The sequence below is a fragment of the Mytilus trossulus genome, chromosome 13 (assembly GCF_036588685.1).
Source record: "Mytilus trossulus isolate FHL-02 chromosome 13, PNRI_Mtr1.1.1.hap1, whole genome shotgun sequence".
Lineage (NCBI taxonomy): Eukaryota > Metazoa > Mollusca > Bivalvia > Mytilida > Mytilidae > Mytilus > Mytilus trossulus.
The window spans coordinates 9,675,785-9,699,088 of NC_086385.1; the positions used below are offsets into that span (position 1 = coordinate 9,675,785).

Consider the following 23,304-nt stretch of genomic DNA (forward strand, 5'->3'; position numbering starts at 1 on the left):
TAACTGAAAAATTATTACACCAGGGTTTTCGATATCACAAACTAGTAAAAATATTTACTAAAGTTTATCATCGGTATAAGGACATCATTCGTAAATATAGCTCAACATGCAGACTTCTTATACGTTTAGGTATTTCACATCCAATTTTTATGGAAATATATAAAGCACAAAAATGTCAGTATTCACCGTAGAAACTAACAAAAACTTTAAATAGACTTATTAAGAAGGGATAAAGTTACGATACTGTTGTCAGGTCATTAAAAATTGCATATTTTGGCGTTAATATTGATTCACTTATAGAGTCTTTGCATCGGAACTAAACACATTTATTGAAAAAAACTGTTGTTGGCATGCAACGGGTTATGTTCTTCTCATATATGTTATGATGGTATGAAACTAAATCCCTAACGGGAAGGATTGTGCCTGATATTCATATGATGAAATCATAATCTTTCAATCAGTTTAATTGACGTCTGGAGCTGGCATGTCAGTTAACTGCTAGTAGTCTGTTGTTATTTATGTATAATTGTCATTTTGTAATTTTCTTCGGTTACATCTTCTGACATCAGACTCGGACTTCTCTTGAATTGAATTTTAATGTACGTATTGTTATGCGTTTACTTTTCTGCATTGGCTAGAAGTATAGGGGGAGGGTTGAGATCTAATAAACATGTTTAACCCCGCCGCATATTTGCGCCTGTCCCAGGTCAAGAGTCTCCGGTCTTTGTTAGTCTTGTATTATTTTCATTTTAGTTTCTTGTGTACAATTTGGAAATTAGTATGGCGTTCATTACCACTGAACTAGTATATATTTGTTTAGGGGCCAGCTGAAGGACGCCTCCGGGTGCGGGAATTTCTCGTTACATTGAAGACCTGTTGGTGACCTTCTGCTGTTGTTTTTTCTACGGGCGGGTTGTTGTCTCTTTGATACATTCCCCATTTCCATTTTCAATTTTAATGACTTCCAAAATACATTCCCTGACCTCTATTATACAGATCTCAATCGAATGTTATTATCAAAATTCTAACCGAATTAATTAAGCTGATGAAAAAGGAAATAGTTTAAATATAAATGAAATACTTTTATTTTAAATCTATTTTTTAAATGAAGGTTATACATTAAAAAGATAGTTTTATTAATAGTTCAACAAACATAACGACTGTACCTAGCTACTTAACACATCAGATGATCAGACAAAGTAAGCAGCTCCTGCTCCACATGTGACAACCGTCATGTTGAGTCTGTAAAATAAATCAGGAACTGGATTCTTTCCAATCAAAAACAAAAGGTAATTGTTTGCAAAATTCATTGATTAAGATATTGTCACTTTATCTCAGAAATCTGTAAAAACTGCTAAAGAGCTAGAGTAATATATTTGTATTTTCAGTACGACATTTATTCGTTCAATGTTTAAGCAGACTTTCAATAAAGCATTATCTTTAAAAGCATATTGTATAATTATTATGCAGTTGCAACTATCCTCATGTTTACTCTTTTCGCTTTTTACCGATTATCAGATTTAATGACGTATGTCGTAATTTCCTTTTTTATAACCTAGAAATATAAACTGACAATCATGCTGTAGATGAATTAATACCAAAAGTGAAATCAACATTTTATCATCACCATGAATCAGAGAAATAGTCATATTTTTTATCAGTTTATATATGAACGTAGTTATTTAATGCATACATGTCTCTATTGAAGGCTAATCTGGTTCAAATTCACTTTCAACTTTCTCTGAAACCGATATTATCAAGATGCTTGATTTCTTGATTGACAACATATTTGTTACGTTCGGAGGACGTGTTTTTCAACAGACTGTCGGCATCCCAATGGGAACAAACTGTGCCCCTCTACTTGCTGACTTGTTTCTTTATTATTATGAGGCTGACTTCATGCAGGAACTTCTTAGGAAGATAAGAAGTTAGCAATATCCTTTAACTCTACTTTCCGCTATATAGATGACGTTCTTTCACTCAACAATTCAAAATTTGGTGACTATGTGGATCGCATCTATCCCATCGAATTGGAGATAAAGGATACTACAGATACAGTTAAGTCGGCTTCATATCTTGACTTACATCTAGTTTCAAATTGACAATGAGGGTCGGTTGAAGACAAAACTTTACGACAAAAGAGATGATTTCAGCTTTCCAATTGTGAACTTTCCATTTCTAAGTAGCAACATTCCAGCAGCACCTGCATACGGGGTATATATCTCCCAATTGATACGATATTCCCGTGCTTGCATTTCCTATCATGATTTTCTTGATAGAGGGTTACTGCTCACAAGGAAGCTATTAAACCAAGAGTTCCAAATGATGAAGTTGAAATCATCCCTTCGTAAATTTTACGGACGCCATCACGAGTTGGTTGACCGTTATGGAATAACCGTTTCACAAATGATATCGGATATGTTCCTTACGTCGTAACTACAATCCCCTTCCCTTTCATGAATTTGACCTACCGAATTAGACTATTTACCGGATTTGTAATCACATAAGCAACACGACGGGTGCCGCATGTGGAGCAGGATCTGCTTACCCTTCCGGAGCACCTGAGATCACCCCTAGTTTTTGGTGGGGTTCGTGTTGTTTATTCTTTGGTTTTCTATGTTGTGTCATGTGTACTATTGTTTTTCTGTTTGTCTTTTTCATTTTTAGCCATGGCGTTGTCAGTTTGTTTTAGATTTACGAGTTTGACTGTCCCTTTGGTGTCTTTCGTCCCTCTTTCAAAGAATGAACTATAATACCATTAATTGGTATATAAATTGTTGTAATTATAGGTAAAGCATAGCCATGGCAGAGAAAAAATATCTAATGGTGGCATCTCTGCAACTAGGAAGAACTTACAGCTGTTATGCCTTTTCGACGAGACATGAATTTAAGGAAGATCCATTGAAAATTCACGTCAACCCTGTTTGGAAAACAAATCAATATATGTCAATGAGTACTCCCACATGTCTACTTCTAAATAAAGACAAGGAGTTCGTAGCTTTCGGTTACGAAGCAGAAAATGAGTATGCAGAAGTTATTTTGGATGGTGAAACAGATGATTATTACTTTATGAAGAGTTTTACAACGTTACTTCACAACAACAAGGTATTAATTTCTGAAATGATAACTGATTCCATTTACCTTTTACGCTCATAATATTTCCTGATACCCCGCCCTATGAAACCGGTTGCTATATAATGATGAGTGTGGCTATCATCTCCATTTTCACCCATAACTGCTTCAGAACACTTTAAAAATAGTTTTGTATAACGTCCACGCAAATGAATTTACATGATATGCTAGGACAACCCTATTGTAATGATTCCGATGTTTAATATTCCAGAGTGAATCTTTTGTTTAAAAATATTCATATTAGCACAAAACATAACACATTTCAAAAGAATTTTCCTCCTTAAATAAAGGCAACATTAGTTTACCGCAGTTAAACTGAGGGAAACGTATCAAATATAAGAGAACTACGACACAACAGAAACACTACATTACAATGTAACACACACAGAAACGAACTATAGAATAACAATGGTCATTTCCAGACTTGGTACAGGGCATTTTAAGAAAAAAAAAATGGTGAGTTGAACCTGGTTTTTGTGGCATGCCAAACCTTCCGCTGTAATGTTAGATATAATATTAAAATGACAACAGTACATGACAGGACTTCAATAAAAATAATTGGGAGAAAATATAGGACAGAGAAACAAACGAATAAAACAGTATAAAACTAAATTAATACAACGTTCACAGAATCATTCCCATACGGTATAATTGTGCATATCCTATTAACTCTATATTTATATCATTTTATGAAATATCTGTAACAAATCAGTCAATGTGGTAAAGTTGTTAATTTGGTCTCTGGTAGAGAGTTCTTTTATTTGCATCTTCGTGTTTTTATATTGTAAAAGTTTACTGTTCAAGCTGTGGACAAACATATAATATTGTATGCTCATCGTGTACTTAAGCAAAATATCGAACTCGATTTCTTGTAAAAATACAGTTTGATCATGAATGTGACCTACCGAATAAGACTATTTATCGGATTTGTTATAACATGAGCAACACGACGGGTGCCACATGTGGAGCAGGATCTGCTTACCCTTCCATCGCACCTGAGATCATCCTTAGTTTTTTCAGGTGTTCGTGTTGCTCATTCTGTAGTTTTCTTTGTTGTGTCATGTTTACTACTAGTCTGTTTGTCTTTTTTCATTTTTTTGCCATGGCGTTGTCAGTTTATTTTCGATTTATGAGTTTGACTGTCCCTCTGGTATCTTTCGTCCCTCTTTTCAATCAAATCTGACTTTTTTAAAATTTGTAATGTACATTTGTGAAGACTTTCGACAGCAGCTAGAGCTTTTAAATCAAAAGCATTCAAATGTTTTGTTTGCATGTATGAACAGATGCAAAATAGATATAAAAAAAACATATGTATAAAAAAGATACCGAACATTAAGGAAAGGATGACAGTTGTTTCTAATTGTATAAATTGATAAAATTCGATACGCAACACAGACTGTCAGGGCAGCTTATGGTATAATTGCAAACTTAAGTCTGCCTTTTAGGACTCATTCACAAGGTAAGACGGTTGGGCATGCATGCTTTGACGGATCCTGAAAATAGACGAGCACATGACCAGAAATGAAGACATGATTGCTTTTACTATCTGCCTTGTTAAATACCTTTCATATCAGACCTGATCATTGTTATATAAACGATAACCGTATTGTTCTATGCTCTGACTGTAAATATAATAGACACTAGCTATGATTATTCATAGAAGTAACATTAAGAAATAAATATTGTTACTTAAGGAGACTAGTCGCCTTAAAGTATTTCCATATACGTGTCAGACCGCCAATTACTCCCTCCCTTTAGGACGTAGGTAAAAGTAGCCATACTCTGACACAAAATAATGCTTTTGATGTCATTATTATACCTAGTTTCTATGAAGTTAAGCTTAATGTGAAATATTGAGAAAGCTGTGAAAATTGCAAATTTTGGTTGAACAGATAGACAAATGTGTGGTTATTGTAATCAGCAGTTATTGTAATCAGTAAAGCACATTTGAACAGGCACTGATTGGAAATTTTGATTTAGCCAGTGCCAATGTTAAACATAATAAGATTTCTTTTTGTATGACTAATTCTTGCTAGTCGCAGATATATATAAGGTGTTTTTGAACTTGCCTGTAAATTTGGCAGATTTTTCTTTACTTTTGTCTGCGGCTGTGACGATTCCATATTTTGATTAGAGATGGACATGCTGGCACTCTAAATTAAAGAGGACAACATGTTGTTGTGATTGTGTTTAATTAATATTATTGGCTATACTTTGAAGTAGCTGTTTCACAAACCACGAATCTTTTTAGGAGATACTCCATATTCATAGTAAATTTGATTTTGTTTACCTACTGCTTTCATATCATAAAGACTCAACTTTGGGGTTTTACCAGTATAAATTAAACAGCAAGTCAAACTGAGTACTACAGAAGACTTCAAATATTAGAAGGTAGTGCATTGCTTTAGTATGATTTTAACAACATAAAAGTTCGAGGTACAAATGCTGAAAATCTGCCACACAGCCTAATGTTTTGGCCTTTGTTAATCAGAATTGCATGTAAACTGTCTATTCCAGAATAATTTTTGTTTAGGAAACTCTAAGTAAAGGTGGAACATGTTTAGACGTAAAAAGAAATTCTATGGATAATTGCGTTGTTTTTATTCTAAGAATATTAACCTACAATTTATCCTTGTTTCCTTGGTTGACACACGTCATGTACATCTGTACATGTTGTACGTTAGCTGTTTCTTTTAAGGTATAAAACAACTAGTTCATAGTTCCATTGCTTTCTATATTAAAAACTGCAGTTTCATGCATCAATAGCTACTTTGTTTGAAGTTCAAATAAAGTTGCAGTCATTTCATGTCAAAACTTCACCTTGTTCTGACTTGTGCTGACAATTTCAACATACCCACCGTGAAGAACGCCACATGCGGGGTGTCGGCTATGTTTGGCATGGGGTGTCAATTTTTGTAGAATTCTTAGTGACATATGAAGAACTGCATGGAAGGAACTGAAACGCAACTATTTCCTGCAAGCCGCAGCAGTGTTGTTTTTAGTGCTCTGTTTTCTCAAACAAATCTCCCTTGTTTTTCGTGTTGCAGATTTTGAGGCTCCATATGCAAATTTCTGGATAAAAAACTACTTTAGACGACTTCCCTCAGCATCATTTTTTTAGAATTGAATTCCATTTATGGAATTTTATCAAATACCAGCTTCTTACCTAAAAATAATTGGTTTGAAAACTAATTTTACGCAGTCCGTTCTTTCAAAGGTTACAAATACATTTTACGTATATATCGGTATGTTAATGTGTTTTCTTCCATTCTATATAATATTTAGAAATAAAATATAACAAAAACAAAATAGAAAGTATCTTATATCTCAAATCACAATGAATAACAAGTTTTTAGAAAATTAAATTAAAAAAAGGTAGATAATTTGAATCAAAAGTCTCTATATACTTGAAATTTAAACAAATCCACCCGTCTGACTTTAAGATAAATAAAAGTAAATAAACAAAGACTTTTAACCAGTCATATTTTTGTATTTATCATGAAAGGTTACTAAAAACTCGTTATTTCAACTGCAAACATTGTATTAAACCTGTTAGCGATTACGCATTCGAAAACTTTAACCTACAACGACTACTTTTTATATGTATTGATAATCTGATGTTGTCGTTTGTTTATGTTATTTATTCATGTTATACGTGTTTTTCGTTTCGTTTTTTATATAGATATGTTTTCCCGTTTAGATGGTTTAACAATAGTAATTTGCTGAGCCCTTTATAACTTGTTGTTCTGTGTGAAGACCGTACATTGACAGTTGAGAGTTTCCATTTCTAAGTAGCAACATTCTAGCAGCACCTGCCTACGGTGTATATATCTCCCATTATATACGATATTTCCGTGCTAGCATTTCCTATCATGATTGTCTTGATAGAGGGTTGTTGCTCACAAGAAAGCTAGTAAAATCAAGAGTTCCAAATGATGATGATGAAATCATCCTTTCGTAAATTTTACGGACGCAATCACGAGTTGGTTGACCGTTATGGGCTATCTGTTTCATAAATGATATCGGATATGTTTCTAACGTCGAAACTTCAATCCTCTTCCCTTTTATAAATGTGACCTACCGAATTAGACTACTTACCTGATTAGATATCTCATAAGCAACACGACGGTTGCTAAATGTGGAACAGGATCTGCTTACCCTTCCGGAGTAAGTGAGATTAACCCTAGTTTTTGGTGGGATTCGTGTTGGTTATTCTTTCGTTTTCTTTGATGTGTCATGTGTACTATTGTTTGTCTGTTTGTCCTTTTCATTTTAAGCCATATATTATTTTCGATTGATGAGTTTGACTGTCTCTCTGGTATCTTTCGTCCCCCTTTGTCTCATTGGCACTCATACCACTTATCTCTTCCTATATCAATATAGTTTTAGTAGCTACTATAACGACTCTTTTAACCTGGATCGATGTGTGTAATTGAATTAGACGTTAAATCTAGAACGAGTTAAGATCTGTTATCTGTAAATAAGGAGAAATATCTTTAATTATATAACTGATTGAACAAGTATTTCGTGTGCATGGTTGACGATCTTTTATTATTTCAAGTAGCGTCAAACCTGCATGAACAGTCACCTCTTTTCAGCAGTGTAACGATCAATTTAAGATATTGTCGAAATGCGCATCTGGTGCAAGAAAATTGGTACCGTTAATTTTATTACTACCACTGGGTCGATGCCTCTGCTTGTGGACTATTAGTCCCCGAGGGTATCACCAGCCCAGTAGCCAGTACTTCGGTAATGGCATGAAAATACGGATTTTTTGTGTTATTAAAATTTGCTGTTACAAAATATTATAAATTATTATAAATTATATAAGGAATGTATCTCCCTCATGCAAAGCTCTGATTCCTTTCACGGATTTGGCTATACCTTTTGGACCTTTTGGATTATAGCTCTTCATCTTTTATATAAGCTTTGGATTTCAAATATTTGGCCACGAGCATCACTGAAGAGACATGTATTGTCGAAATGCGCATCTGGTGCAAGAAAATTGGTACCGTTAATTTTATTACTACCACTGGGTCGATGCCTCTGCTGGTGGACTATTAGTCCCCGAGGGTATCACCAGCCCAGTAGCCAGTACTTCGGTACTGGCATGAAAATACGGATTTTTTTGTATTATTAACATTTGCGGTTACACAATATTATAAATTATTATAAATTATATGAGGAATGTATCTCCCTCATGCAAAGCTCTGATTCCTTTCACGGATTTGGCTATACTTTTTGGACCTTTTGGATTATAGCTCTTCATCTTTTATATAAGCTTTGGATTTCAAATATTTGGCCACGAGCATCACTGAAGAGACATGTATTGTCGAAATGCGCATCTGGTGCAAGAAAATTGGTACCGTTAATTTTATTAAGACCCTCCCAAACGTTTTTGTTTTCTATACAATTTAACTCAAATAAACGGTAACATATATATCGCTATCTACGTTGAACTTACACCAACGTTTATTTTAATGTTTAAACCACCAAATTATAATGACGAAAAATATAGGAGATAAGTATCGAAGTCAGGATTAAAATCAGAACTCGCTTGCAACTGAAATCCTCTTATTTGACGTGGATTCTTTGTGATCCACTCCTTTCCGTTTTGATTGAAAACTGTCTCTTTCATACATGAACAAGAATATATTATGAATGTTTTCTTCTGTCATTTTACATATTTTTATATTCCACTGACGAAAGTATCATAACTCTAACGATTGAAAAAACTACAATAATTTGCCCAGATGCCGACTATAGGCATTTTCGAATTAAACTTTTTTCAGAACCTCATTTTGTGAATTTGATACTCCCGAGAGTGAATACTGAAAACAAATTTGTATAACGTAAATGTCTAGTTGCAGTGGTTATCTACAATGTATGATCGTACTCATATATGTTGACATTTTAAAATTGTAGCGATCTTTGTTTAGCTAATAAACTGGACTTCGTTTTCACACAAGCTATATCCAGTGCATACTTATATATTCAAAAGCAAGCAGAAAAACAAAATTCTCACTTTTACATTTTAGGATGTTACTGATGACATGATTATTAAAGATGTGACTGGAAAAACTCTTCCTGCCTCTGAAGTATTTAGATTGTCTATCAAATACTTAGTGAGTCATCTAATACAGACGTTGGATAAGCGTGGCGAAGGTGTCGGACATGAAGATTTGAAATGGGTTTTGACAATACCTTCGTCTTGGACAGAAACTGCCAAACATATCATGAAATTAAGTGCAGAAAAGGTGAGTGGAAGCAGGTAGCGGTAACTTTAATGTAATATGTATGTCAAATTATAGTGATGAGATATCCGTGTCGACATTCCTTTGAATTAGCAAGAATTGTTACAGTATGTGTTGCTGTTTGTTACATATTAAAAAAAATATTTTTATTTTTATTGTACAAGCTACATAAGTAGTACATGTTAAGTATCTTCGTAACGGAAAGTTTGACATTATACATCTTGAAAATAAATATAAATTATCTTCCTCCAAATACGATATTAAGGGAATTATGGATTTGTTCTTTATATAGCAGAAACAAAAAAGTCCTTTGGCAAGTCAGTCATAGGTAAATCTGTAACTCTTTTACAACAGTATAAAAATCGAAAAACTGAGCAGGAATCATCCCACCTAAATTGTACTTCCACCTTTGATTTACATATAAACATATGTATTTTAATTGTTAATGAGAACATTCAATCAACAGTCTAAATGCTGCTAGTGCACGTGGTTTTTTAAGGTTGCACTTCCTTAGCTAGAAAATATGACAGCTCGACGTCTGTAACGTTAAATATTCAACAATGACATTATGTGCTAATGGCCGTTACATTTAAGACCCATTGATGAAACATATAACCATGTTTGATCGTTAGTCTTTCCTTTGAAAAAAGAATTATGTACAACACTAAGAAGAAGCTTGCATGAATGAAAACATGGACATATTTGTCCCTCTGGCAAAGGCAGTGTGGATAAATGTGTCCCTTCGACAGCAAGAGGGTTAAACAATAACTCATAGAAGCCAGAGATTTGTGGAAATGTAAACATGGCCTGGGTCGTGATATTCGAATTCTATCTGAGCGTGATTGATTCTTTTAATTCTCAAACCAAATATTTGCCACTTTTAATTTACTTTTCCTTTTGCTCATAAGCTTCCGGCAAATCTAGTTTTGAAATGTTGCAGCCAAGGAGCGGCAACGTTCACTTGCTTTTAAAAAACCTTCCGCTTTGACGGTTTTTTTTTTGTATGACTTCATGTTTTGAAATGACGTTACTGCGCCAGAAACAGTTATAGAATTTCGCTGAAAATTCATTTATTTTGATTTCGTGTATTTGTGGAAATGTTTAAAACAGTCAGGACACAATGTTCTTATTCTTGTCCCTGAAAATATGTTCCTTTGCCAGAACAAACGGCAAATCTCATTCCTCTTTTGTTAAGAATCCGTTCTATGAAGCGCCCAGCAGTGAGTCTAATACTTTGAAGTATAAAGCAGCATCAACCCGGTCGTGTTTGACATTCTTTGTGTTGTCCTATTAAACCCTGTACTCTTTCCTGTTGAAATGCCAAATGGTCCATTTTCTTCTGTACCACAAAGGTATTTTTATAACATATGTAGGCGTTAACTGAAAACAAAAGAAAATAATATCATCAAATTTATATTTTTTTTCATATCTTTTGGGGAAAAAATTCAAAAGGTATTTAATCATCGGTATGAAAATGCCCTTATGTCTGTAAAAACATCAGAACTAAAACCGTCACACAAAAAAATCATTTTAAGATAGAGAATAAACAATTGCATAGCGCTTGTATACTAACTTTATATATATTTTACAGCTTAAAAGCTTTTGGCAAGGTAAAATGTCGAAAAACCATACCTCTTGCTGTCATGAGTAGATTGAACAAAATTTTCTTTCCATCTCTAAATTTGGGTTCATACTGTGCAATAAACTGGTTACCTAGATCAACGCCACCCATCGTTTTATTGTATTTGTCATGTTTGTGTACCAAAGATGGCGCATTCAAAACTTCCCCCTTACTATATCAGATAATTTGTTTTATATGAAGATCTAGATCTAGAGTTTATTTTAATTTGCAAAACTATATAAACATATGTTTTAATTTCAAGATGGCCCGTAAATCTAATTTATAAATATATGAATACGGGTCCTCACTTTGGAAAAGAAAAAAAAGAATTGTACATTACATTAAAAAAAAAGCACTTTGCACTTCCAGCTGTTGTTAACAAGGACATTTGTCGGCGATCACTATATAAAACAGACATAACTTGAGACTCTGCAAGAATTCCCCCTTTTGAATTATGGCTTTTCTAAAATTTTGAGGCATATATTTTCGTGTGGCAATACCAGTACAATACGTACCCCTGTTTCTAAGCGGTTTAAGAGGCGTTGTAAATGCATATATATATAATTTTATCGTGCACCTTTTAAGTTCTATTTTGTCAGTTTCTTGAAATTAGTTTTGGGGTACTCTTTACGAACATGTATTTACAACTCCTCTTAAATCGCTTATTATCTTAGCCTTAAAATGATATTTTACACTTTGAATTTTATATTTTGGATCAAAATAACTTCTTGTTTCGCCTGCGACAAAAGTCCCAGCATTTCGTCCCAGTATGCACAACATATCTTTAGTTATTACTTTATGTATTGTTTTCTATTTGGTATTAAATTAATATAGAAATTCATTTTTGAGGTAGATTGAATGGCCTTCCTAATACTTTTCGATCCCTTACGTCACTGAACATTGATTGTTGAAGTCCGGATATGATGAAAAAAAAAATTGGCACCTCATGTTGTGATTTACCATCTTTGCTGCACGTTTATTGTTTATTATTTTGTAATTAAAGTATCAAAGAGATCCCATTTTGTACACCTTGTAATAAATTTATTTTGCAATCGTCAATAGCAGTCAGCAGGGTAAAGCACATGATTTGTTTGACGTGTAATCAAAATGCGTTTTGTTAAAATAGATTTTGTCACTCTTTTGGTCATTTGGAAAATAGATTGATCACAAGATGTTACGAAATGGATCGTTATATTAGTTTAAGGTAGATGGGGTGTCTAAATTATAATCCATAGTATTTGTTAATGCTTTTTAAAAATAATAATAAAAAGAATGGGTCACCGAGTTTATTTTCATGCTACAGGTTGTTAAAAAATGACAGATTTTGTAAAGATTATGCATAAAAAAAAACAATTATCGGACCTAAAACGAAAACTGCACTATATAACTATGAAATAAAATATGAGAAGATAACTTTTACTAGTATGCTTGCAGATGAGAAAAAAAAATGGGATCATTGGATTCGTTTTCTAGCTCCATGATAACATTGAGATTTATTGTAAAAGTACCTTTATCTGAATTATCTGCCCTTACATTGAGTTGCCTCCTCTGATGTGGCAAAGTTTGAACAAAATGAATCAAACAGAAGTTCCTGGTTTTTTTTGTTGGTTAAATACAACCAAAAATATGATAAAACATCTCATTTTCTATATTGAAATGAAAATTCTTTCACATGAATTACCTATTACTCTTAAAATTTGTACATTCTATCAAAGATCTAGACCGATTTTTTCTAGTATTTCAAAATCCAAGATGGAGGAAGACACCCTATCAAACTTAATACCAAACAGAAAATATGAAACTTGCGGCAAATATGTTAAACCACACACATGAGATGCCAATAAAAGTATGTACAATTTCAATAGGAGGGTTTATTTGACCTTTTGTTCAGATCAGACGTTCCTGGTTTTGTACTATCAAACTTCCGGAAACCAGTAAGCTCTAATATGCAATTCAAAGTATGATGATTTTTTGCAGCACAAGTCAAGATAAGGTATAGTTTTGACATGAATTAACTGTCCCTTAATTTGAACTTAAGATAAAGTAGCCATTAATGCTGGAAATTTAATTATTTAACATAGAAAGCGACGGGGCTATGAATTAGTTGTTTTTACACCTAAAATTAACACATAAAATGTCAAACAAACCTTCTAAGCTGGTTGTGGAAAATGAATTAGTTCTACCAAACCATATCCTATTTTCTATTCAAGATATTGTGTTTTCCCCACTTTTCTCATATACATATCAATAAAAGTATTCTTCTACAAATTACCTGAAACTGAATAGGCAATTTGTGGAATTTTGTATAATGCCTGTTAAGGTAAGGCATTTTACAAATTGCCTGAAAATTCAGTCATTTTACAAAAAACCTAAATTTACAAAATGCATGGATGAAGCGTAGGCGGTCAAGTGATCTAACTCGTTGGGCATAGTGTAAGGCGATTTGGTGCCACGGTATATCAGTAGGATGAGTTCAAATCCGGTCGAGACAGCTGATCTGTTACAATTCCATCGTCATGCCTTATATATAATGTACTCTATTTCTTCGAAAGATTACAACTGACGAGGAAAGGTTACACCCGGCCAGCGAAATATTTATTATTTGTGAAGCCATGGTGGTCGAGTGGTCTGGCCCGTCGAATACAGTGCAGACTGTTTGGTATCATGATATCCAGTAGCATGGGTTCGAATCCCGGCGAGGGAAGAACGAAAAATTAGCGAAAGCAAATTTACAGATCTAACATTGTTGGGATGAAGTTTAGACGAATTATATACTTTTGATGCAATACGTCTTCTGATTGGCTGAAAGTGTTTTGTATATATCAGCTGATAAACATAGTTTTGTCATGGGACCATTATTTTACCATTTTTTTGTTTTAAAAATTTCTTGCTTGGAATTTAGAATATTCGAAAAAATCTAAAAAATGAAGCGTTTTGCGTTTCAAGAAATATAGTACGGTGACCAGACACAATATTTTTTAGATTTAATCGTCAAACATACTATATGGCTATGTTATATATCATTGGATTCGGAAAAATGAGTACTTTTTATATATCGATGTCGTCAAAAGGAAATGTGGTAACAGTTTTGCATAAAATAAGGTCAAAGATCAAATTCCGTTATTATTATTTTTTTGCCTTATTTTCAAAATTTGAAGATTTCTACAGCAATTTAGGTTTAATTTCAGAAACAGACATTTGTTTAACTCAATTAGCAATGAATTATCTCGAAAATGTAAAAATAAAGAAATAAGGACGTTGATTTATTCTGAAAATTGTCGTTTTTCAAAAACTTGTTTTAATATAAAAGATCAACACATATTTGATCAAAGTTGGAGTTGGTACCTTGCAGGCTGATATTCAACATCAGTAATAGGTAAATAATATCATTTTTACCTGAAGCCTACTATCATGAAGCTGTATTTTGCAAAAACTCATTTATGAAGTTCATTCAAACTAAAAACCACTCAATACCTCGAAAAAAGATACAATTTAAAAATCCAACCAAAGAGAGCCACACAATAAAATTAAGCCGTAGTATGCCCTGGTTCGTCTGTCAAGTGACATAATTCGAAATTATTTCTACTTTATTCTAAGCCTTTAAAAGGGCGAAGCTCTGAACATATAAGGTTCTGTTGTGAACTAATGACTTTTACATAAAGATTTTCCCTCACATGAAAACACAAGATTATGCAAGAATTCTGCTGACACCTGCCCTTTAAAATACACGGGGTGTGATGAATCATATAACTCGCACCGATCGTATATATTCTAAGCGTGACGGAATAGGGGGTTCAGCAATGTGTAATACGGTCCAAATATTAGTTTGAAACGGAGCACGTAAAACATGCTGTTTCAATTTCGCTTCACAGGGAGGTAACCTGACTAAACTTACATCTTCACTGGTGGCAAGTTTGACGCACATTGTATTACTGTAATATCATGATGGAATGATTTATCCCAGGCATAGATTACCTTAGCCGTATTTGGCACAACTGTTTGGAATTTTGGATCATCAATGCTCTTCAACTTTGTACTAGTTTGGCTTTATAAATATTTTGAAATGAGCGTCACTGATGAGTCTTATGAAGACGAAACGCGCGTCTGGTGTACTAAATTATAATCCTGGTACCTTTGATAACTAAGAGATTTTTCTGATAATAAAGCTTTGAAATTAACTTTCAAGCCCAAACAAAGGCTTCATCTCTGTCAATATTAATGAAGCTCTACAAACCACTGAAATAGTCGTGCGTGTTCTTCAACGTCTTGTGGACATTTTGTTTACCTACTCAAAACAGAGACGAAGCTGTGTGGCATCCGGTAAGTACATGTACAGGAGGCAATAGTTTACAAATGGTTGGAGAAAGTCACTTAGTTCGAATATGAGAAAAAATATTCCCCACCCTTTACTCTGCTTATGATTCCGATCTGCGTTCATAGCTCGTTTGTATGTGTCATATGTTTGAAGTATAGTGAACGCACAATACAATCACATCCATTAGTATGATTGTTCTTCTGCTTTTTCCCATACCTTTAACTTCTTGTCAAAGTTTAAGCCATTGAGTATCATACGCGAATCGTCTTCCTATTTGGTGATAAACACGTTTCGACAATCATTAACAGTGTTAAATAACTTTGACGATTTCGGGACTTACAAACGTTACGGCTAAGTAAAGGTCACAATCAAGTAGAATCATAGGGGATTTGTCAAAGTTTTAACGAATAAAACTACCAAAGAATTTAAGGAGAGCCTGCTTGTGTTCTTTACCAGAAAGAAACTTCTTCCATTCAGGAATACTTCTCCCTTAAATACTAGTAATCTGATAGACTTTGGTTAAAGCTGTAGTCTTTGTTCGTAGATTCTTTTCAGCAGACTTTATAGAGGTGTTCATGTCGTAGCGGTCAAAAATATCTGCTACTGTGTGCGCTATAGAAAAGTATTGGGACATATTTTTTGTGATTGTCAGCTGCAAGGTCCCCGATTTTTTTTAATTCAGTACATTGAACCATTCCATACCATCTCTGAGGTAAGTATGAGTGGTGGTACAAAAGAAGGTCGATCAAGTGAGCAAAAAATCTTGAGTATCTATTGTAGCATGCATTCCTGAAGAGATATTGATAAGACATGGAGGATGGGACACCACTTCAAAGGGATAAGCCCTAGTTTATTCAGATGTTTTAAAAGGGCAATAACAATTTTTTTTTATATCTATCTTCATTTCCTTTCATTGCTGTTGGTTTTTTTTCCTCATGTGAATTTGCATGTTTCCAGCATTACAGGTCTAAAGGATTTAAGGAAATATCTAGTAAGGGTCCTTCTAACAAGCGCTGACTTTTGTTTTGTTATGCCTTAACATAGCCACCGGATCCCCTTGAGGCTGTTATAACGGTCTTTTTTGTTGCCTTGTCGGTCCATATACCGTTGAAATGTCTAGAAGTCTGTCTTATAGAAAAGTCACCATCTATAGAAGGTGCATAATATTCTCAGGAAGTTAAAGCATATCGAGTATGTAATCTGGCATACACCTTCAGTAATTGGTACGATTGGTTGCAAAAAAAAATACGGTAACATTTGAAATGACGATCTCAAACAGTTACCCTCTCGTTATATTTGTTATTATCGTCGGATTTTGTCTAATGCGTAGTTCGTTCCTGTGTGTGTTACATTTTAATGTTGTGTCGTCATTCTCTTATATTTAATGCGTTTCCCTCGGTATTGATTTGTGACCCGGATTTGTTTTTTTTTCTATCGATTTATGAGTTTTGAACAATGGTATACTACTGTTGCCTTTATTCTGCTCTAACATTTTACAGCAAACTGTTTACTGCTTCAAGGTACACATTTCAGTATTCGAATATAAGTGATACAACACAATCAAATGGCTTATATGCATCTAAAAGAGGCTGTATATGGGCTTCGAATAGCTCCCTCATATGAGCGTAAGAACTTTGTGTCCGGCTTGAATTGCTGAAATAATGCTTCTGAGATAAATGAATTTGATATTATTGATTAATAAAGGTTTTAGATATCGTGCATATGTGGATTATTTTTACATTTTGCGTAAAAACAAGTGATGAAATTGAGTTGAAACGTACTCTAGAAAATGCCCAATATTCGTAGTGTCAAACTTTTACAAAAACTCTTTAATAACGGATTAATTTTGCTAAAATTTATTTGAAATTGTTATCATAAGGTGTAACAACAAAGTATATATTAACATAAACCATATCTAGGATGTTCTGTAAAAATTTGAACCTCAAAACTTTTCAAAGTCGATTTTCCTTTCAAGGAAATTAACTTACTTAAAAGCCCATTTTACAAACATTGCACCGTACGATTTTTTTACGACAATTCAAAATGTAAAGTTTAACCTTTGAACTACCAATACTGTGATTTGTAGCCATATAGTCCGAATGACGATTAAACTCCTTAAATAAACGACTTTTCCTTACTTGGTCACCGTACTAATAGTAACGATTTCAGAAAAAAACATTAATTGTCCTGAAAAATAATTAAGGAGTACATGTGTTAACGATCATACATTATTATACATCATTAGACCGATATATATTGACAGGAGTTCATAAATTAGTTCTGACGGAATATTTGTAGCCAATATATCGTACGAATCCCACAGTTGTACATCACTGTTTACAAAAGAGGGACGAAAGATACAAAAGTGACAGTCAAACACAAAAAACGAAAACAAACTGACAACGCAATGACTAAAAATGAAAAAAAAACCCAGACAATAAAAAGTACACATGACACAAAATAGAAAACTAAAGAATAAGCAACACGAACCACACCAAAAACTAGGGGTGATATCAGGTGCTCCGGAAGGGTAAGCAGATTCTGTACACCTCCTTTTGATAGGCTTCATTCCGTCTATATTTGGAAATAGGTGATACATGAATTTGAAAATGCTTTTTACCACAAGTGTCAAGATGGGCACTAATTGTCGAGTTTCTGTATTGTGGGTGTTTTCTTTGTTCTTTATGAACTCGCACCAGTTCACAGACGTTCCCGGTCTGTTCAATATAATTTTCATGACAACCAGGACACGTGATGCAGTAAATAAGGTTTGTTGTCTTTCAAGTGATATTGGCGTTGCCGTCTTTAAAAGTTTTTATTTTGCCCGTCTTCAAATATTTTATATTTTGACTGCAAACACCGCATCTTGAATCTCCGCGAGATTTTGATTTTCGTATTCCACTATCAATTAGACCCTCTGTGTTTAACTATTGTGTAAAATAGCCTTTTAATTCAACGTACTTATCGAATGTTATTATCTGATACTATAGCACAAATCCGTCTGGCCCTAATATTTCGTTTTGTATGGGACGGATAACACGAATGAAAATTGAAGTATTGATTGGTGTCTGTGGATTTATGATGAATATCCGTTATTATTTGTCTGTCTGATTTTAAGATGAGAATATCCAAAAATGGTAGTTGTGTATTACTGGTGTCCATGATTATGTAATAATTAGATAACACAACTCTTCCGGACCAGGCATCTAGGTTTATATATATATATATATAAGTGGCATCCAGGTATATATGTACTTATGAATATAATTATTTTCTGTGACTGTATCTCACATTAATTTGTAGGATCCTTTACTATAGATAATTTAGCTGATCTGTAACAATAACATCTTCATGCCTTATATATCATGTACTGTAGTACGCCGCTAGATTAAAACTGACGTGGAAAGGTAACACATGGCCAGCGAAAGCTCTTTTTTTGAGAGCCCATGTGGTCGTGTGGTCTAGCGGGACGGCTGCAGTGCAGGCGATTTGGTGTCACGATATCACAGTACCATGGGTTCGAATCCCGGCGAGGGAAGAACCAAAAATTTGCAAAAACAAATTTACAGATCTAACATTGTTGGGTTAATGTTTAGACGAGTTGTATATACATTATGTTCACAGCCATGTATCACCATCATTGATGGCGATCCGATGGATACATCTGTTGTAGGGTTGTCACTGACTCAGACGTACTTATGAATATAATTATTTTCTGTGACTGTATCTTACATTAATTTGTAGGATCCTTTACTATAGATAATTTAGCTGATCTGTAACAATAAAATCTTCATGCCTTATATATCATGTACTGTAGTACACCGCTAGATTAAAACTGACGTGGAAAGGTAACACTTGGCTATCGTAAGCTCTTTTTCAGACGTACTTATGAATATAATTATTTTCTGTGACTGCGAAAGCAAATTTACAGATCTAACATTGTTGGGTTGATGTTTAGACGAGTTGTATATACATTATGTACACAGCCATATATCACCATCATTGATGGCGATCCGATGGATACATATGTTGTAGGGTTGTCACTGACTCAGACGTGCTTATGAATATAATTATTTTCTGTGACTGTATCTTACATTAATTTGTAGGATCCTTTACTATAGATAATTTATAGCTGATCTGTAACAATAACATCTTCATGCCTTATATATCATGTACTGTAGTACGCCGCTAGATTAAAACTGACGTGGAAAGGTAACACATGTCCAGCGAGAGCTCTTTTTTGAGAGCCCAGGTGGTCGTGTGGTCTAGCGGGACGGCTGCAGTGCAGGCGATTTGGTGTCACGATATCACAGTAGCATGGGTTCGAATCCCGGCGAGGGAAGAACCAAAAATTTGCGAAAGCAAATTTACAGATCTAACATTGTTGGGTTGATGTTTAGACGAGTTGTATATATATATATTGGCAGATCACTGTTCTTGTTAAGTTACAATAAAATAACAACTCATCCGATTCCTACTCTTTGTTTTTCAGTGGACAAAACAATTTAATAAAAGTTTAACATCAAATTGAGAAGGAAAGTACAAAGTAGAACTAAATGATTAATTCATAATTTGTAAAAAACGAGTCCCACCTTCAATGTCGTTATAGAGGCATAACGAGAACTCTTAAGTCTAAAAAATAATTCTTTGCGTTCAAAACTGTTTTGTTTAGTTTGTTCTGCATCATATTGGTTTTTTTTTCAGGCAGGCATCCAATCTGATCACTTAGTGATGGTACCCGAAAGCGCATCTGCATATATTTACTATCAGACTTTACGGTCACAAGACAATAAACAAAAGCAACAAGACGGAGCAGAATATATGGTTGTTAATCTTGGAGGTAATCGTGAAGTTTGTTAAAATTTAATATTTTTTTGTTTATGTATGTTTCTCTACAAGAAGTTTTAAAAGGCGATAAACAGACTGTGCTGTCTCTCAATTCCCGACTTAGACATTTATCATATGAAATTGCATAATTAGTATCTACGTTGATAATTATTTTTTGATTGTTTGATTTTCCACTCAGCTATGGATTCATTTTTTTTTTCAACCACTGCGGTGATTTCTAGGAATCAAACACATTGCCTTGATTACTTTATCCCACTGCCATATCTACATAAATTCAACTGATATAGCGAACACACACGTCATTTAGATAGGTATTCTATACTTGTTAAGCAGCTTTTATTATATAACACCCGTCTTTACAAAAAGTAAAATCACAAAAATACTGAACTAAGAAAATTGAAAACGAAATGTTTTCTATCAAATGGCAAATTCAAACACTTCAGACGAAAGAATAATAACTATCATATTCCTGACTTAGTACATGCATTTTCTTATGTGGAAAATGGTAGATAAAACCTGTTTTTATAGCTAGTTAAACCTCTCACGTTTATGACAGACGTTATAAATTTTATCATATTTGCAACGGTGTGTGAACAAAAAAAAACATACATTAAAGGTTAAGATGTCAAATATCGGGATACAGCAGTCATTATCGTGATAATATATGATTCACTATAAAACAAACAAATATGTTACAAAGAAGCACAAACAGGCATGAAGACAACGAAAACTAGCTTAAAATTTAAGACAGGAATATAGAAATTTACCATTTTACACTTACACACCGATGGAATATATGTGCCCGTTTCTGCTGTGACGATTTTTTATTTGAACGAACGTAATTTATGTATAAATGGTAAATTATTAAGCCAGGAATTTCGGTGCCATGAATTATTTCAAACCGCAACTAAATGTTTCCATAGATATAAAGAATTGGTTGTAAAGTATGGTTGTACCCGTAATAAACTTATTTCATACGAGATAGTACATCCTCATTTTTTTTCGGAAATGTTGTAAAGCGAGCCCGGAAATTTACAAACAATCCTGGTAAACTTATAGATTCTTTAAATAAACTGATTCTAAAAGGTTAGCTATTAAACACTGTTATAAGATCATTGAATATTGTTTTTATTGGTATACATATTGATTTTGTTATCGATAAATTAAAAGCAAACTCAATATTACCAGTATGTTATATACATATACACATTCATGGATCTACAATCTTTCGATACCTGTATTATCTTGGCATTACTCTTCCCAATTTTCAATGTTTGAAAATGCCTCTATAGGAAATGTTACCATACATATATATGGAGGTAGAGATGCTGTTGTTGGACAATTATAGTATATTTGATTCATAACTTAAGTTCTTTATAAAGTTTTTGACTGTTTTAGTTGTTGCATTTGTTTATTTGCCTTACATAAAACTATTGTCGGAAGTATATGATAAAGCGATTAATCATGGCTTTTTCCATATCAGCCTGGATATTATTCCTTGACCCATATCAGCGCCTCGACTCCGTCTCGGTCTGATATGGGGGTCTCGGGATGATACCCAGGCTGATATTGAAAAGGCCATGTATTATTCTCTATATCATATACTTCAACAGAAGAAATACAGACAAGAACCATTAAAATTTTATCTTTCTTTGAATTTTAAGACAATGATTAATAAATCACCAAATATAAATTTCTGAACTTTAATTGTTGTTATTAAACGATATAACACGCATCAGGGTGACACTAATTATGACAGCGATTACATATATAATGTTCTTAGTTGGAAAAATTAATTGTCATATGTCCTGTAATAGTGGCCCCTGAGAACATATGCATTGCTTTTCCTTTGTGATTTTCATGTACGATTTCTGGCATTTCATTTATTCCTGTAATTGTTGTTGCTGAAACTGGTTTAGAGTTAGATTCATAATTTGAAATGGCTTTCAATATAAAAAAAAATCGGCTTCTTGGGAAGCAGACAAAAGTTCTGCATCATCATCTAATGGTATATCATTGTTGTTATCATCCAAAAGCCTTGGGTTTTTATCCGAAGTTATTTTCTCTGTACCAATTTTACTAAAATATTTGCTTTTCCTTCTGTTGTTCAATTGATGCTGAGCTATAGATGACACGGTAGTATTTGGGTTTCAGAATTTAGGTTGCCCTTTTATGTACCCATATAGTATAAACTCAACATACTGTCCCAAACTGAGGGATGAATCAGGTGTAGAAGAATATGAAATAATTTTACAAACAGATGAAAATAAATTTTTGAGAATTTTTTTAAATTGTGTATTCACTGCATGATAATCACTAGTGGCTTTAGGTTATTAAAAATAGCAGAAGAGGTAAACGGTCATGATAAACATTCAAATTCATTTCTGAATAGTAAAATGAAAGTACTTAAGTTAACTGTGAATGTAGAATTTTTTGCAGTGTTAGAAAGTGGTAAAGATTCTGAAAAGGCTATCATTATCCCTTATGGTCCAGGAAATACTACCATGCCACCTATAGGTTTTTATAGATTGAACACTTTTATGTCCATTCAGCTGCATTATGCGTGTATCTGGAATGTCCTCATGTAGTGATAGTAGTTTTTCTGTCACTATGCTTAGTTTTTCTACCCTGAATACCACCGTCTTCACACATTATTTTAACAAAACTACTTAAAGTGTTGTTTCCTAAAGCTTGTCTTCAAAACCAAACACCGTCATCCTTTATTTGCCTGGAAAACCCAAAATAAAAAGGGACAATCATCTGCAACCATATCGTCTTGTCTTCTTCTAAGAAACTGTTTATATATGTCTGTATAGGATTACCTGAAAGAAGATAAACCAATTCAATATTGATTGCTTAAATGTCATTATTATACACATGTTTACAATATATACAGTTACACCTGTTATTACTACTTCTATGTCGATGTGTCTGCTGATGGACTGATAGTCCCCGAGGGTATAACCAGTCTAGTAGAAAGTACCGAAGTACTGGCATGAAAATACGGATTTTTGTTTGTGTTATCAAACATTTCCTGTTACAAAATGTTAGAAATTATTATAAATTAAGGAATGTATCTCCCTCATGGAAATCTCTGATTCTTTTCATGGATTTGGCTATACTTTTTGGACCTG

At 33.7% G+C, this 23,304-nt stretch overlaps 1 protein-coding gene across 1 annotated transcript in view; it reads left to right on the forward strand.

The window, feature by feature from the left end:
* Nucleotides 1-2,802: 2,802 nt before the first annotated feature.
* LOC134694067 (heat shock 70 kDa protein 12A-like) overlaps nt 2,803-23,304 on the forward strand; it is a 34,878-nt gene continuing 14,376 nt past the window's right edge. Inside the window, exons 1-3 of the mRNA XM_063555063.1 lie at nt 2,803-3,105; nt 9,171-9,389; nt 20,027-20,162. Of these exons, the coding sequence (XP_063411133.1) occupies nt 2,803-3,105; nt 9,171-9,389; nt 20,027-20,162 (658 nt within the window). The remainder of the gene's footprint in view (nt 3,106-9,170; nt 9,390-20,026; nt 20,163-23,304) is intronic.